Raw genomic sequence first — 14,003 nt, forward strand, 5'->3', positions numbered from 1 at the left:
AATTAACATATTCATCACCTCAGTTGCTCTGCGTGCATGTGTGTGTGTGTGCATGTGTGTGTGTTTGTGGTGAGAACACTTAAGATCTACCCTCTGAGCAAGCGTACAATACAGTATTATTAACTACAGCCACCGTGCTGTGCATTAGATTCTATCTAACTGAAACTTTGTACCTTTTAACCAACAACTCCCCATTTCCCCCAACCCTTGGGCCCTGGCAACCACATTCTACTCTTCTCTGCTTCTATGAGTTCAACTTTTTTAGATTCTACATATAAATGAGATCATGCAGTTTTGTCTTTCTATGTCTGGCTTATTTCATTTAGCATAATGTCCTCCAGGTTCACCCTTTTCACAAATGACAGATTTTCCTTCTTTTTAAAGGTTGAATAATATTTCATTGTATCTATATATAAAACACATTTTCTTTATATATTCATCCACCAATGGACACTTTGGTGGATTTCATATGTTGGTTATTGTGAGTCATGCTGCAATAAACATGGCAGTGCAGATATCTCTTCAAGATACTGATTTCGTTTTCTTTGGATATAAACCCAAAAGTGGGATTGGTAGATTATATGATAGTTCTACTTTCAATTTTTGTAGGAAACTTTATATTATTTTTCATATTGGCTGTACCAATTTACAGTCTCTAACGTGCACAGTTTAAAATGGAAAAAATAAAACACTCCAAAAGCAGAAATTGTGTGGAAGTACTAAAATTGTATATTCAGTTCAAGAGAATGCAAGTACGACCCATGCCCATTTCTCAGGAGCCGTGAACAAACGTGTCGATATATCTAACTTGTTTGATTTTGAACTCACAGTTCTTCTGCCTGTTGCAACACATCTTCAAGACCTCTAGAGACTCCACCTGCTTCACTGTCTCCTTTGTCTTCTAGAGAAAAATGGGAGAACCCTCCCATGCCTTGTAGCTGAAGGCATCTGTGCTCATCTCCTAAGGGTCTATGTAGAGCAAGAGTAGAATCTACATTCAGTAGTGTGATTGTACGGATTTCTGTGTTATCTTGAGAAATAGGCTATGAACTGAAAAACAAACAAAACAACAACAAAACACACAGAAAGTTGTAACTACATAAAATTTTAAAAAAATTAAATTTATTATTAGCATATTCATTCTTGCAAATCGTGATATTTCTTTATGCCCTTTACCCGACCTATCACTTCTCAACCCCCTCCTTCCCTCCCCCCACCTCTAGCATCCTTAGGTTTGTTTTCTCCTTCTGAAAGCTCAGTGTATTGCTGTGGTCTTTTCTTTCTTTTTTTCCTTCATTCCTTCCTTTTCCCTCCTTCTGTCCTCCTTCCCTCTCTCCCTCTCTCCCTTCCTTCCTAGCACCCAGTTAAGAGTGAGAACACGTGGTGTGTCTGTTTCTTTGTCTGGCTTATTTCACTTAACATAATTTTTTCCAGACTCATCCATGTTGCTGAAAATAGCAGAATTTCATTTGTAACTACATAAAAATTTCAGTTGTTTGCAGCATTTCACCTTTGTCTGTCTTTAGCTGCAAACTTACACCTTGGCAGACTTAACTCCATACTTAACAGCTGTTCCATTTTTAAAATTCGTCTGAATATGGAATGGATGATACCTAAACAGACCCAGTCATCTCCAGTACCCTTCCAAAAATGGAGAGTTGTATGTCATCTTCACAGTTAAACTGAATCAGGCTCATTATCTTGGTCTTGTGTTTCTGTGACATAATCTGATTTGTCTTCTTTTGATAAATGTCTATTGAGATCCTTCATCCTTTTTAATTGGGTTATTTGTTTTTTGCTATTGAGTTGTTTGAATTTCTTATGTATTTTGCACATTAACCCCTGATCATATATATGATTTGCAAATATTTTCTTCCATTCTGTGGTTTGTCTCTTTGCTCTGCTGATTATTTCCTTTGCTATGCAGAAGATTTTCAGTTTAATGTAATCCCAGTGTTTACTTTTGCTTTTGTCACCTGTGCTTTAGTGGTTACATTCAAAACATTATTGCCAAGACCAACATCCAGAAGTGTTTTCCTTGTTTTTTCTAGTAATTTTAGTTTCAAGTCTTTTATCAAATTTGGGTTGATTTTTGCATATGATATGAGATAGGAGTTCAATTTCGTTGTCCTGCATGTGAATATCCAGTTTCCCAAAACCATTTATTAAACAGACTTTCCTTTCCCCATTGCGTGTTCTCAGGACATTTCTCAAAGGTTAATTGGCCATATTTTGGGGGGGGTGTGTATGTGGCCAAACCCTTGCATTCAAATCCTTGCCCTTGGTGTTACAAGGCTGTGCTCTAACTAACTGAGATAACAGACCAGACCCTTTAAAACTGGTCAAAGAAGCTGAATAGGAATTTCTCCAAGAAAGATTTAAAAATGGCCAATAGACACATGAAAAAATGCTCAACATCACTAACCACGAGGGAAATGTAAATCAAAACCACACTGAGATATCATCTCATTCTAGTCAGACTGGACAGTATCAAAAAGACAGTATAACAAATGCTGGCGAGGATGTAGAGAAAGGGGAATCCTCCTACGCTCCTGCTGGTGGGACTGTAAATTAGCACAGCCATCATGGAACAATATGGAGGTTCCAGAAACAACTACAGATGGAACTGCCATATGATCCACAATCCCACTGCTGGGTTTATACTCAAAGGAATGGAAATCATCAAGTCTAAAGGATACCTGCATTCCCATGTTTATTGCAACTCTATTTACTATAGCCAAGATTTGGTACCAACGTAAATGTCCATTGACAGATTGCTGGATACAAGACAGACCGCTGGGTTTCAAGCCACTCCCCAAGGTCTCAAGCCCTTCACCTAGGACCTTCCTAGAGGAGAGTTACTGTTGCTTATTGGATCTATTCTCAGCACCAGAATGGGGAAACTGAGACATCAGGGAGCTGACTTATGCAAACCCAGTGGCTGAGCATGCTCAGTAGAAAGGAGTTATAGAACCTAATAGCCAAGCATGCTCAGTAGAGTTTATCCTTAGAATGACCTTCCATTAGAGGTGCTAAAGAGCATAGAATATTCTTGAATATGTCTAGTGCATGTGATAGAATTTGACCAATGAAAATGCCCAGAAAGGAGACCAACTGATCACGTGCAAGACTGGGAACCTAACTGGGAACCACCCCCTTAGTTGAATATTCATTAGATAGCATGGATATGTTTTAGATAGTGAAATTATAAAAGTGGAATCCAGACAGGAGGCAGGGTTGTCGTCCACTGTCCTGGGACCAACCTGCACTTCACCAGCTGAGGTCTGTATACTTTACTTTGTATCAAACTTGCTTTCGGCAAGAGGCTGCTCACTTGAGTCAGCCTGCACTCTGTGCTATACTTTAAGTGTGTATTTCTTAATTTTGTATTAAACTTGCCATGAGCCCTTCTCAGTGTCTAGAGCTAGGCTGCACCCTCTCTCTCTGAAAGCTGTATCTCCTATTTGTACACTGAACCCGTTCTCACTTTCCACTGTGACTCTGCTCTTGAATTCTTTCCTGTGCTGGAGTCAAGAACCTGGTTAGAGGATGGATTGGGTTGAGGCCAGCTACTGGGCCTCCCCAGACCCTCCCCTCTGGCATCATCCACATATTTTTTATTTCCCTTATGTTTTCTTTCTTGACCCATTATTTGTTCAGAAGGATGTTGTTTAATTTCCAGCTGTTTGTGAACTCTCCACTTTTCCTCCTGTTATTGATTCCTAGTTTTATACCATTTTGGTCAGAAAAGATACTTGATATGTTTATGGTCTTCTTAAAGTTATTAAGACTCGTCTTGCAGCCTAACATGTAATGTATCTTAGAGAATCTTGTGTGCACTTCGTTCTTCTTTTTAAAAGGTGTTTATAGTTCTTTTAGTATATAATGGATTGGGTTTGCTAGAATGGGACTTAGAATTTTTGCATCTACATTTAAGATGAATATTGGCCTGTACTTTTCTTTTCTTGTAATATCTTGGTTTTGATATCTGCTTAATGACGGCTTGATACAATGAATTGGGAAATATTTCCTTCTCTTTGGTTTTTTTTTTTTTTTTTTTTGGAAGATTTTGCATGGGATTGTTATCATTTCCTGCTTAAATATTTGCTAGAATTTATCAGTGATGCCATCTGAGTCTACAGTTTTCTTTGTGGGCAACTTTCAAACTACATTTTCAATTTCTTTAATAGGTATTGGACTATTCATGCTATTAATTTTTTCTTGCACAAACTTTGGTAGTTTGTGTCTTTCAAAGAACTGCTGCATTTTATTTAAGTTATGAAGTTTATTGGTATACAGTTATTCACAATGTATGTTTATTAGCCCACTAATATCTGTGGTATCTATAGTAATGACACCTCTCTTATTCCTGATATTAGTAATTTCTTTTTAATTTCTTTTTTATTTCTGATCAGTCAGGCTTGATTATCTATTATATTGAACTTATCAAAGAATCGTCTTTGTTTCATTGTTTTTCTTTCTTTTTTTATTTTCTAGTTTGTGGATTTCTGTTGTGGTCTTTATTATTTCCTTTCTTTCACTTACTTTGGATTTAATGTGCTTTTCTTTGTCTCTCTCCTTAAGGTAAAATATGACGTCATTGATTTAAGATCTTTTCTTTTTACTATGTAGGCATTAAGAGGTATAAAATTTCCCCTAAATACTGTTTTGGTGACATTCTATGTTGCGTTTTTATTTTCATTTAGTTCAAAATTTCCCTTTTCATTTCTTTTTTGGCCTACAGGCCATTTAAAAATTTTTATTTTGTTTTCAGTTTTGGGGGGATTCTCCTAAGATCTTTCTGCTATTGATTTCTAGTTTAATTTTATTGTGGTTAGAAAACATACTTTTTATGACAGAAATCCTTTCAAGTCTTTTGAGACCTGTTTTATGTTCCAGAACATGGGCCGTCTTAGTAAACACAGAAAAACTGTATAGTCAGTTTGTGTTCAGTGGAGTGTTCTGTGAGCATAATTAAGTTGCTTGATGGTGTTACTTGAGTTCTCTGTATCTTTACTGATTTTCTGTCCGTCTGTTTTATCAATTGAGAGAGGCCTGTGGAAAGCTCTAACTATATTTGTGGGCTCTCTCTCTCCTTGCAGTTCTATCAGATTTTGCTTTATGTATTGAGAAGGTTTTTCTGTTAGGTGCATAAGATTTAGGGACGTTAGCTTCTCTTAACAAATTGATTATTTTATCATCGTGAATGAACCTCTTTATCCTGAATAATATTTTATCTGAAATCTACTTGTTTTTTAAATTAATATAGACTTTCCAGCTTTCTTTTGACTAGTGTTAGAATTATGTATTGTTTATTAACCTTTAACTTTTAATCCTTTACTCATAATTGTTTTAATGTCCTCATCTACTAATTTTATCATCAGCATCATTTCTGGTCTGTTTCAATTGATGATTTTTCCCTTTTTACTAGGTTATATTTTCCTAGTAATTTTTTAATGGATGGTACACATTGTAAATTTTACTTTGGTGGTTTCTGAATATTTTTTTACTTCTATAAATATCTTTAGCAATTTTTCTGAGACACAGTTATATTACTTGGAAAAAGTTTAATCTTTTCAGATCTTGTTTTTTAGCTTTGTTAGGTTGAAGCAGAGCTGTATTAGATTTAGGTTCATTTTGTCTTGTTTTTAAGTTTTGTTAGGTTGAAGCAGAGCTGTATTAGATTTAGGGTCATTTTTTCCCCATTCCTGGAGCAAGATATTTCTAAGTACTCTAGCTGATGCTTCCTGAATGGTAAGATTTTCAATCTCATTGTTGGAAAAGGCACAATTTCTGGCCATACAAAATCTCTGGACACCACTAAAATTTATGAATTATATATTTTATGTTAATCGTTGTTTTATGATTTTTGCAAAATGATACTTAAAAATGCTTCCCAAACCTTGAACTAAACTCATTTAAAAATGGTTTCAATATATACTTCACAGCAGATAAAGATAATCAGTGAAATATTTTGTTTGGTTCCAATCTTTTTCACCTTATGTATTAGGGTCTCAGGGAGTGAGATGGTTATAGTAAAATGACATCTGATTTAAGTATTTTGATCTTGACCTAACTGATTCAGCTAGCTAAGCAGTATTAAAACAACAACAACAGAATAGAACAGGGTTTTTAAATTAGGGAAAATACTAATTTCTGATATTATATATTTATTCTAAAAGAAGGGATTTATGTGTCTTCTTTCCACACCAAGCGATGGAAGTAAGGCAGTGCTGTCCCCATCTGGAATAAGCGTCATTCTTCACTTGGAAAATAAACTTGGTGCTTTAAAGATCCAATATAAACATCTGTTGTTGTTGTTCATTTCAGCTGTTGGAGTCCCAGAAAAGTAGATTTCCATCCTGATACACGGATGTAGTTATCTTTATGCCAATACCACACCATCTTGATTACTTTAAATTCATAGTAAGTTTTCAAATCCCATAATGTAAGTTCTCCAACTTTGTTTTTCTATATAAAAAATGTTTTGGCTATTCTAATTCCTTTCAAATGTTAAATTTTAGAATAGTATTATCAGTTTCTACAAAACACCCGCTGAGATTCTGATTAGGATTACACTGAATTTATCAAGCCATTTGAGGAGAATTGTCACCTTAATAGGATTAAGTTTTCTAATCCATGAACATTGTCTATCTCTGTATGAACTTAGGTGTTTGAACACTATTGTTAGCAACATTTTACAGTTTTCTATGTACTTGTTTTGTTCAGCTTTTGCCAAGATTTTACTGTCTTATACTTCTGTTGATATTTTAAGTAGTATTAATTTTGCATTTCAATTTCATTTTGCTTACTGATTATATAGAGAAATAAAATTGAGTCTTGTCTATTGATCATATATTTTGCAACCCTGCTAAACTCACTTATTATTTCAGGTAGCCTTTGAAAATTTTTGTAGGATATTCTACATAGTTAACTATGTTGTCTGTGAATTTTATTTCTCATTTGGATGACTTTTATTTCTCTTTCTGGCCTTATTGCATTGACTAGGGTTTGCAATCTAATTTTGTATAGAAGTGGTGCAATTGATGTCCGTACTTGATCTTAGGGGGAAAGCATTGAGTCTTCCATTGTTAAGTACAATGTTAGCTTTAGGTTTTTCACAGATGTCCTTTATCAGCCTAAGTGTTCTCTCTGTTCCTACGTTTCTCAGATTTTTAATCAAGAATGAATATTGGATTTTATCAAACACTTTTTAAATTTATATATTGCGAGGATGATACGGATTTTTTCTTTAGTCTATTCAATGACAGGCTATAATAACTGATTTTGAATGCCAATCCAAACTTGCATCACTGCAATGAAACCTAGCTTGTCTTATATGTTGTTGGATTTGATTTGATAAAATTTTGGTAATAATTTGTGCACCAATATTTATGGGATATATTGGAATGTGGCTTTTTTTTGGTATTTTCTTTTTATGGATTTGTTGTCAGAGTACTGCTGGCCTCAGAAAATGGGTTGAAAAATCTTTTCAATATTGTAGATGATCTTGTGGAGAAATAGTATTATTTCTTCCTTAAATATTTGGTATAGTTCACACATGAGTTCATCTGTGCTTGTGATTTTCTTTTTGAGATGATTTTACACCACAAACTCAATTTCTTTAATACATAATTTCATCTGTATTTCTTCTTGCATGAGCTTTAGTATTTCTTTTATTTAGAGAATTTGTCTGTTTAATCAAAGTGATCCAATTCATTGAGGTAAACTTGTGTATCACATTCTGTTACTTTCCTTTCAGTATCTGTAGACTGTGTTAATCCCACCTCTCATTCTCAATATCAGTAACTTATGTTTTCTCTTTTATCTTTCCCAATTAGTCCAGGTAAAGGCTTAATGATTGTATCGTTCTTATAAAAAAAATCAGCTTTTGATTTAGTTTAATTTTTTATTTTCTATTTTTTTATTTTGTCATTTTCTTTATTGTTTTTTCTGCTTCCTTTGTATTTAATTTCCTTTTCTTTTTCTAGTTCCTAATGGTGGATAACAAGGTTCTTTCATTTCTAGCATAGATGTTTATTACTATAAATTTCTCTTCATGCACTGCTTTAGTTGCATCTCACATGGTATGTTTGGTATGTTTTAAAAATTTTAATTCCATTCTAAATGCTTTACACGTTCACTTTTTATTTCTTTTTTGATCCATGAATCATTTTGAAACGTGTTACTGAGTTTCCAAATATTTGTAGATTTTCCAGATATCGTTTTGTTATTGATTTCTAATTTAATTCCACTGCAGTCAGAAAACACTATCTGTATGATTTAAATCCTTTTAAATTCATTGATACTTGTTAGATCAGAATTCATTCACTTCTTATGGCCTCTAATGCTACCATGCTGACATGAGAGACCTAAATCCTTGCCTGTGCTATTCCACTATTCTCATAATTGGTCTCCCTGCTTTCACACTTTCCTTCCTTCAGTTTATTCTCAACAAAAGAACTAGAAGGATATTTAAAAACTTGAACCAGATTCTGTCACTCTCTGCTCATGACTTTCCATGAGTTTCTCAAATCACTCATAATTAGACCAAAGACCTTATAATTTCTTACAGAGCCTTACACAAGTAGATTCCTTGTTACATGGAAACTTTACCTCCTACTACTCCCCCACCACACTGCTCATTAGCCAAACTAGCCTCATTTTTGTTTCTTTGACATGCTAAGCACTCTCCTATTTTGGATGCTTTGCAGTTTTTACTCCCATCAGAAATATTCTCTCCCTCAGATAAAAATGATAATTTATTTCCTTGGTCTCGTTAACCTGTTTGCTCAAATTCCTCCTTAAGGAAGCCTACTCTGACCAATAGACTACTTAAAATTACAGCCCCACCCCTAGTGTTCCTTATCCCTTCACGCTGCTTGTGTTGTTCAAAAATAGCATTCACAATCTTACAACATACCATATACTTGACATCTTTATTATTATTATTATTTAATATTATTATTTTTTACATTCTAGGATGTCGTTGCAGAGCAGTTGGGAGGGAGGGGGAGAGGGGAAAGGGGAAGGAAATGGGGTGGAAGAAGGAGGAAGGAGGAGGGAGGGATTGAGGCCTGTGGCACACCCCTCATTCCCACAGGGGAGACCAGGGGGCTTCCAGTGGTGGCCTGGTCATTGCTGGGCTGAGTGCAGATGTCAGGGACATGTGGCAAAAGCCCTCGCCCCCACCACCTTGCCCCCACCACCCAAAGGGGCTCATCTTGCTGTGGCTCAGTAGTCATCACTGAGCTGTTTGCAGGTGTCTGGGGGTCATGACCGAGGCCCTTGTCCCCCATCCTCGGTGATTGCAGGTGTCAGAGGGCATGGCTGAGGTCCCTGGCCCTCCCCACTTTCTGGCTTGGTAGCCCAGGGACTTCTGGTCCTTCTAGGTGTTATAGGTGTTCTTTGGTGGAATGAGACCTTAACTAGTTAATATCAAACTTTGTCTCATTGTGGGTACTTTGTTTTTTCTTTCAGTTCTGTGTTGGATTATTTGTTGTTCCCACCACTTAAACTCTGCACTGGAACTAATTTATTGTTCCTTTGCTTACCTCTAAAATGGGGGAACTTCCTGTGGGGACTAGCACTTGAGCTCTGTGGTTGAGCTAAATTGCTGTTTTCCTGCTGACTCCCTGGGGAAAGCTTTTTGTGCAGCTCAGGTTTTAATGGTTGACCTTATAGGTATTTCCGGTCTCTTGAGATCTGGTGCATCTGGGTTGTGTAGAAGCTCTTGTACGGACCTGAGACTTTTCATCCTACTCCACCCCATGCAGTTCTGCATTCCTGACCAGTCTCCTCTGAGTGGTCCTCCACTGACTGGGGTGCAGATCAGCTGTCCTTGCTGTGTCCCAGTGTTCCCCCGGTGGGCCCATCTCCCCCACCACCTGTGCTCCAAACACTTCCTATGGGGTGGGCCATGCTCTGATCCCTCACTGGCCTCTGAGTGGCTCCTTTTTTTCAGCTGTTCTGGCTCCTCAGTCCTGTGTGGGTCCATGGGAACACTATTAGTGGTCATGCTGGCCTGGGGGCCACGAAAGCCCTCTTCTCCCCTGCCACCTACAAGCAACTTCATCTGAAGGGCACAGTTGTGGCTTTTGACAGCTACTGCTCTGTGTGCTCAGCAGCTCCAGCTGGAAGCAGCCGGGATTCAAAACAGTTGGAGGAGTTTTTTCTTTCATCGTGGCTTCTCCCACCTTTTTGCACTCCATAGGTCTTTCCTCCTCTTCCCCTGAGCTCTAGCAGCCCCAGCTTGGCTGTCGTTGCTTTTTCACAGTTGTAAATTGGTTGATTTGTGGGAAAGAGTGACACTGGGGACAGTTTGTTCTGTCATCTTAACCAAAAGCCAACCTCTTTATTATTTTTATTGACAGTGTATCTCCTCTACAAACTACTCAAAAAGAAATTCTGACTCATTTGTATAGAAAAGTACTTGGCATATAGTAGGTATGGAATACAAATTCACTTAATAAGAGATATTTATCTTTGTTTGAGCCAGAAATGGGTTGCCTCAGTTTGAGCAAAAAGAAACAATCCTCATTTTCCAAACCATAAGGAAAAAAGAGATATAGACTATCCCACCAAGAAAAGCCCAATAAAGGGGAAAACTTACTTAGAATTAGGAAATGTGTTCATAGAAGTGATTGCCATATGCATACCTGTTGGATTCTTTGCACCACAAGCACAGTAAAATTAATCAGAAAGATCAAAAGCTTTGCAACTTGTTTAGGTTTTAGGAAGCTGTAAGAAAAGACTTTATTAATCAGTTACTGCATTAGGAAGACAAGTATTTTGGACTTTATTAATCAGTTACTGCATTAGGAAGACAAGTATTTTGAACTTCTTCGCTTTGAAAATTAGAAAATATACTCTGTTTTTATAGCTCTGGGGGAAAAAGAGAGAACCTAAACTATCATTCATTTGCATACAACTATTTATGACATTTTAATATCTAAAAAATATTTTATAAACATTAAAACTAACTGAAATAATGGGTCAAAATGTACATTTCACTGTGGGCTATGAAAGCACTATCTCCTATCACATTTGACAGTTCCGATCTTCTTCAACTTGGGAGTCAAGAATTTAAAGAATGAGAACGTAGCTTCTGTAATTATATTTCACACTTCTAATCCCAGGGACCGTAGGGTCCAGAAAACAGGAGATACTATTAAAAGAAGGATTATAGGGTGCAAGAAACATGGCTGGCCTCGTAACTACTCATTTTTCAAAGAGACATCTCTGACAGGGTCAGTGGCTAAGAAAAAAGTGTAAGTAGGAGGTTGTCACTTGGAGAAAAAGATCTCCCTTCTGAGAAGTTTCCCCATAGCTCCCTTCATATCTCTGTTCCTCAGGCTGTAGATGAAGGGGTTCAGCATGGGGGTGACCACTGTGTACATCACTGAAGCAACGATGTCTTTGTCACTAGAGTTGCTTGATGATGGGAAAAAGTACAGTACCATAATTGTCCCATAGAATAGAAAAACCACAGAGAGATGGGAGCCACAGGTGGACAGGGCTTTGCAGATCCCCTTGATTGAGGGAGACCTCAGGATGGTGGCCCCGATGTGGCCATAAGAGACTAAAACACCAATAAATGACAAGATAAGGATCAATCCTCCAGCAGCGAAGATAACAGTCTCATTAAGGGAGGTATCCGAACATGGGAGCTTGAGCAGAGCACGGAGGTCACAGAAGAAGTGGGGAATGGTGTTGTCAGCACAGAAGGACTGCTGAGCCAGAAGGAGGGTGTGGGGCAAGGCACTGGCAGCAGAGAGGAGCCAGGATGCAGCCAACAGAAACATGCACAGCTCCTCCCTCATGATGGTTGTGTAGTGGAGAGGGTGGCAGATGGCCACGTACCTGTCATAGGCCATCACTGTGAGAAGAAGGTTGTCAATACAACCAAAAAATATAAAGAAAAACATCTGTGTTACACACCCTGCATAAGGGATGGATTGATCCTGGGTATGCATGTTTATCAGCATCTTGGGGACAGTGACAGATGAGAAGGAGACGTCAGTGAGGGCCAGGTGGCTGAGGAAGAAGTACATGGGGGTGTGGAGGCGAGAGTCCAGCCTGATGAGCAGGACGATGAGCAGGTTCCCCAGCACCGTGGTCAGGTACATGCCCAGGAACAGGGTGAAGAACACGCCCTGCTGCTCTGGCCGGATGGGGAGCCCCAGGAGGAGGAACTGGGACACGCTGCTCTGGTTCTCCCTCCTCAGGCTGCTCTTTCTGCTGGAGATAAAAGGATATTGGGAATGTCCCAGATGAAAATGTTGATCATGGCAGAGTAGTGGTAACTACTCGGTACTGAGGGATTCCTGAGAGTGTCACTCGCAGGCTGCTCTCTGAATCCCCACCCTCACTCAGTGGAGCAGGAGTTGTGTAGCCAACAAAATTCCCTTCAATGTAAACCAGGAGAAGTTTATTGATTTATTTTTCTATGGGTAAGACACTGTGCTCTTTCTTAGAGAAAATAGGAGAGAGCAGGTTCCTTCCCTCGAGGAGCTCACATTCTAAGGAGAAGCCTCATCAAGAACTGGTTCAGAGCAGTGAATCTGCAGCCAGATTTCTTGTGGATTCTGACTCTTACTTTCCAGCTGGTCTCGACACCTTTCTCTTTCTAGCCTCATTTTGAATCTCTACAAAATGAGCATAATAAGAGGTCACTACAGCTAACAACAATTTATTGTGTATTTTCCAACAGCTAGAAGAGAGGATTCTGAATGTTGCCAACATAAAAAAATGATTAATGTTTAAAGTGATTTACACGCTAATTACCCTGATTTGATCATTACGTATTGTATACAGGTATCCAAATACTCTGTACTCCATAAACACATACAATTGTTATGTGTCGATTAAAAATTTTTTTAAAAACCCCATAAGAATGCCTACACACAGGGTTTTCAGAAGGATTAAATGATACAACATGAGTTATGATATTAGAACAGAGTTTTTCATCTAGGAAGGGCATAGATACATCATCTAATATCGTTATGGCAGTGTGAGTGTCCAGATAAACCCTGGGTTGATCTTTAGGAGTCCAATATACCAGAAAAGTAAAGTCAGAATTAGAAAGGATCAGGTGGCTTATCTAAAAGTTGTATCAACCTCAGTGGTCTCCCAATATTTTGAGGAAGGTGCAGTGACTCACACCTTTGACCTTGTGGTTAATTTTCCAGTGCAAAAGCTTGGTGTATTTTATTCAACTTAGAAAAAAATAAATTACACTTCACCCATCTCCACTGTTGTCTGTTTCTCTGCACTTATCTTCAGCGAAGAAAATTGGCTTGGATCTGAGGATTCATGTGCAGTGAGGCACCAGGACACTTGCCCTCAGACCTGAAGACAGATAGATGGTGTAAGGTTGGTGATGCCTATTAGAGTTAACAGTTGCCTGATTAACATGACTATTCCTCAATATCAATCTGAATATAACAGACATTTATTGAACACGTATTCTACTATGTGAGAGGTGTAATAAAAGGGTTTTTGCATATACGTGTGTGTCTGTGTGTGTGTGTGTGCATGTACACGTGTGCTGAAGCCAACAGATGTTAAGAAACCAGGCCATGGTGACACAGCCAGCAACTGCTGGAGTCACCATTCTTTACTCATATCTTTCTTATGAAGCCTCTGCTCCTATCGAACATACTCTCCCCCTATTTAAGTAACCAGAAAAGCCAGGCCTTTGAGCCATGTTATCTCAGTGTTTGAAAGAGCATTTTATGCTCGAAATTTCCTCAGTCACTAGCTCAGATGTCTGCCCATCACTCACATTCCTCCAGCCATTTATAGTTTGCAAATGGCTTTCACATACTTGGAGTTCTATGCAATCGATATTCATTTTGTGTCTGGGAAGGAGAGAAGACTCTGACATTTTTCTTTCATTCTGCTAACATGAGAAATGAAGTCACTTACACAATGTATTTGGTGGTAGAACCTGACCTCAAAGGCAAATCTTCTGATGCTCTTTTCACTAGAGACAGACACTG

General features: G+C 38.0%; 1 protein-coding gene across 1 annotated transcript in view; it reads right to left on the reverse strand.

Annotated features, from left to right (window-relative positions):
• Positions 1–11,285: 11,285 nt before the first annotated feature.
• LOC103604725 (olfactory receptor 1J4-like) overlaps positions 11,286–14,003 on the reverse strand; it is a 6,596-nt gene continuing 3,878 nt past the window's right edge. Inside the window, exon 2 of the mRNA XM_008589298.1 lies at positions 11,286–12,240. Within this exon, the coding sequence (XP_008587520.1) occupies positions 11,286–12,240 (955 nt within the window). The remainder of the gene's footprint in view (positions 12,241–14,003) is intronic.

The sequence above is a fragment of the Galeopterus variegatus genome, unplaced genomic scaffold (assembly GCF_000696425.1).
Source record: "Galeopterus variegatus unplaced genomic scaffold, G_variegatus-3.0.2 Scaffold5363, whole genome shotgun sequence".
Classification (NCBI taxonomy): domain Eukaryota; kingdom Metazoa; phylum Chordata; class Mammalia; order Dermoptera; family Cynocephalidae; genus Galeopterus; species Galeopterus variegatus.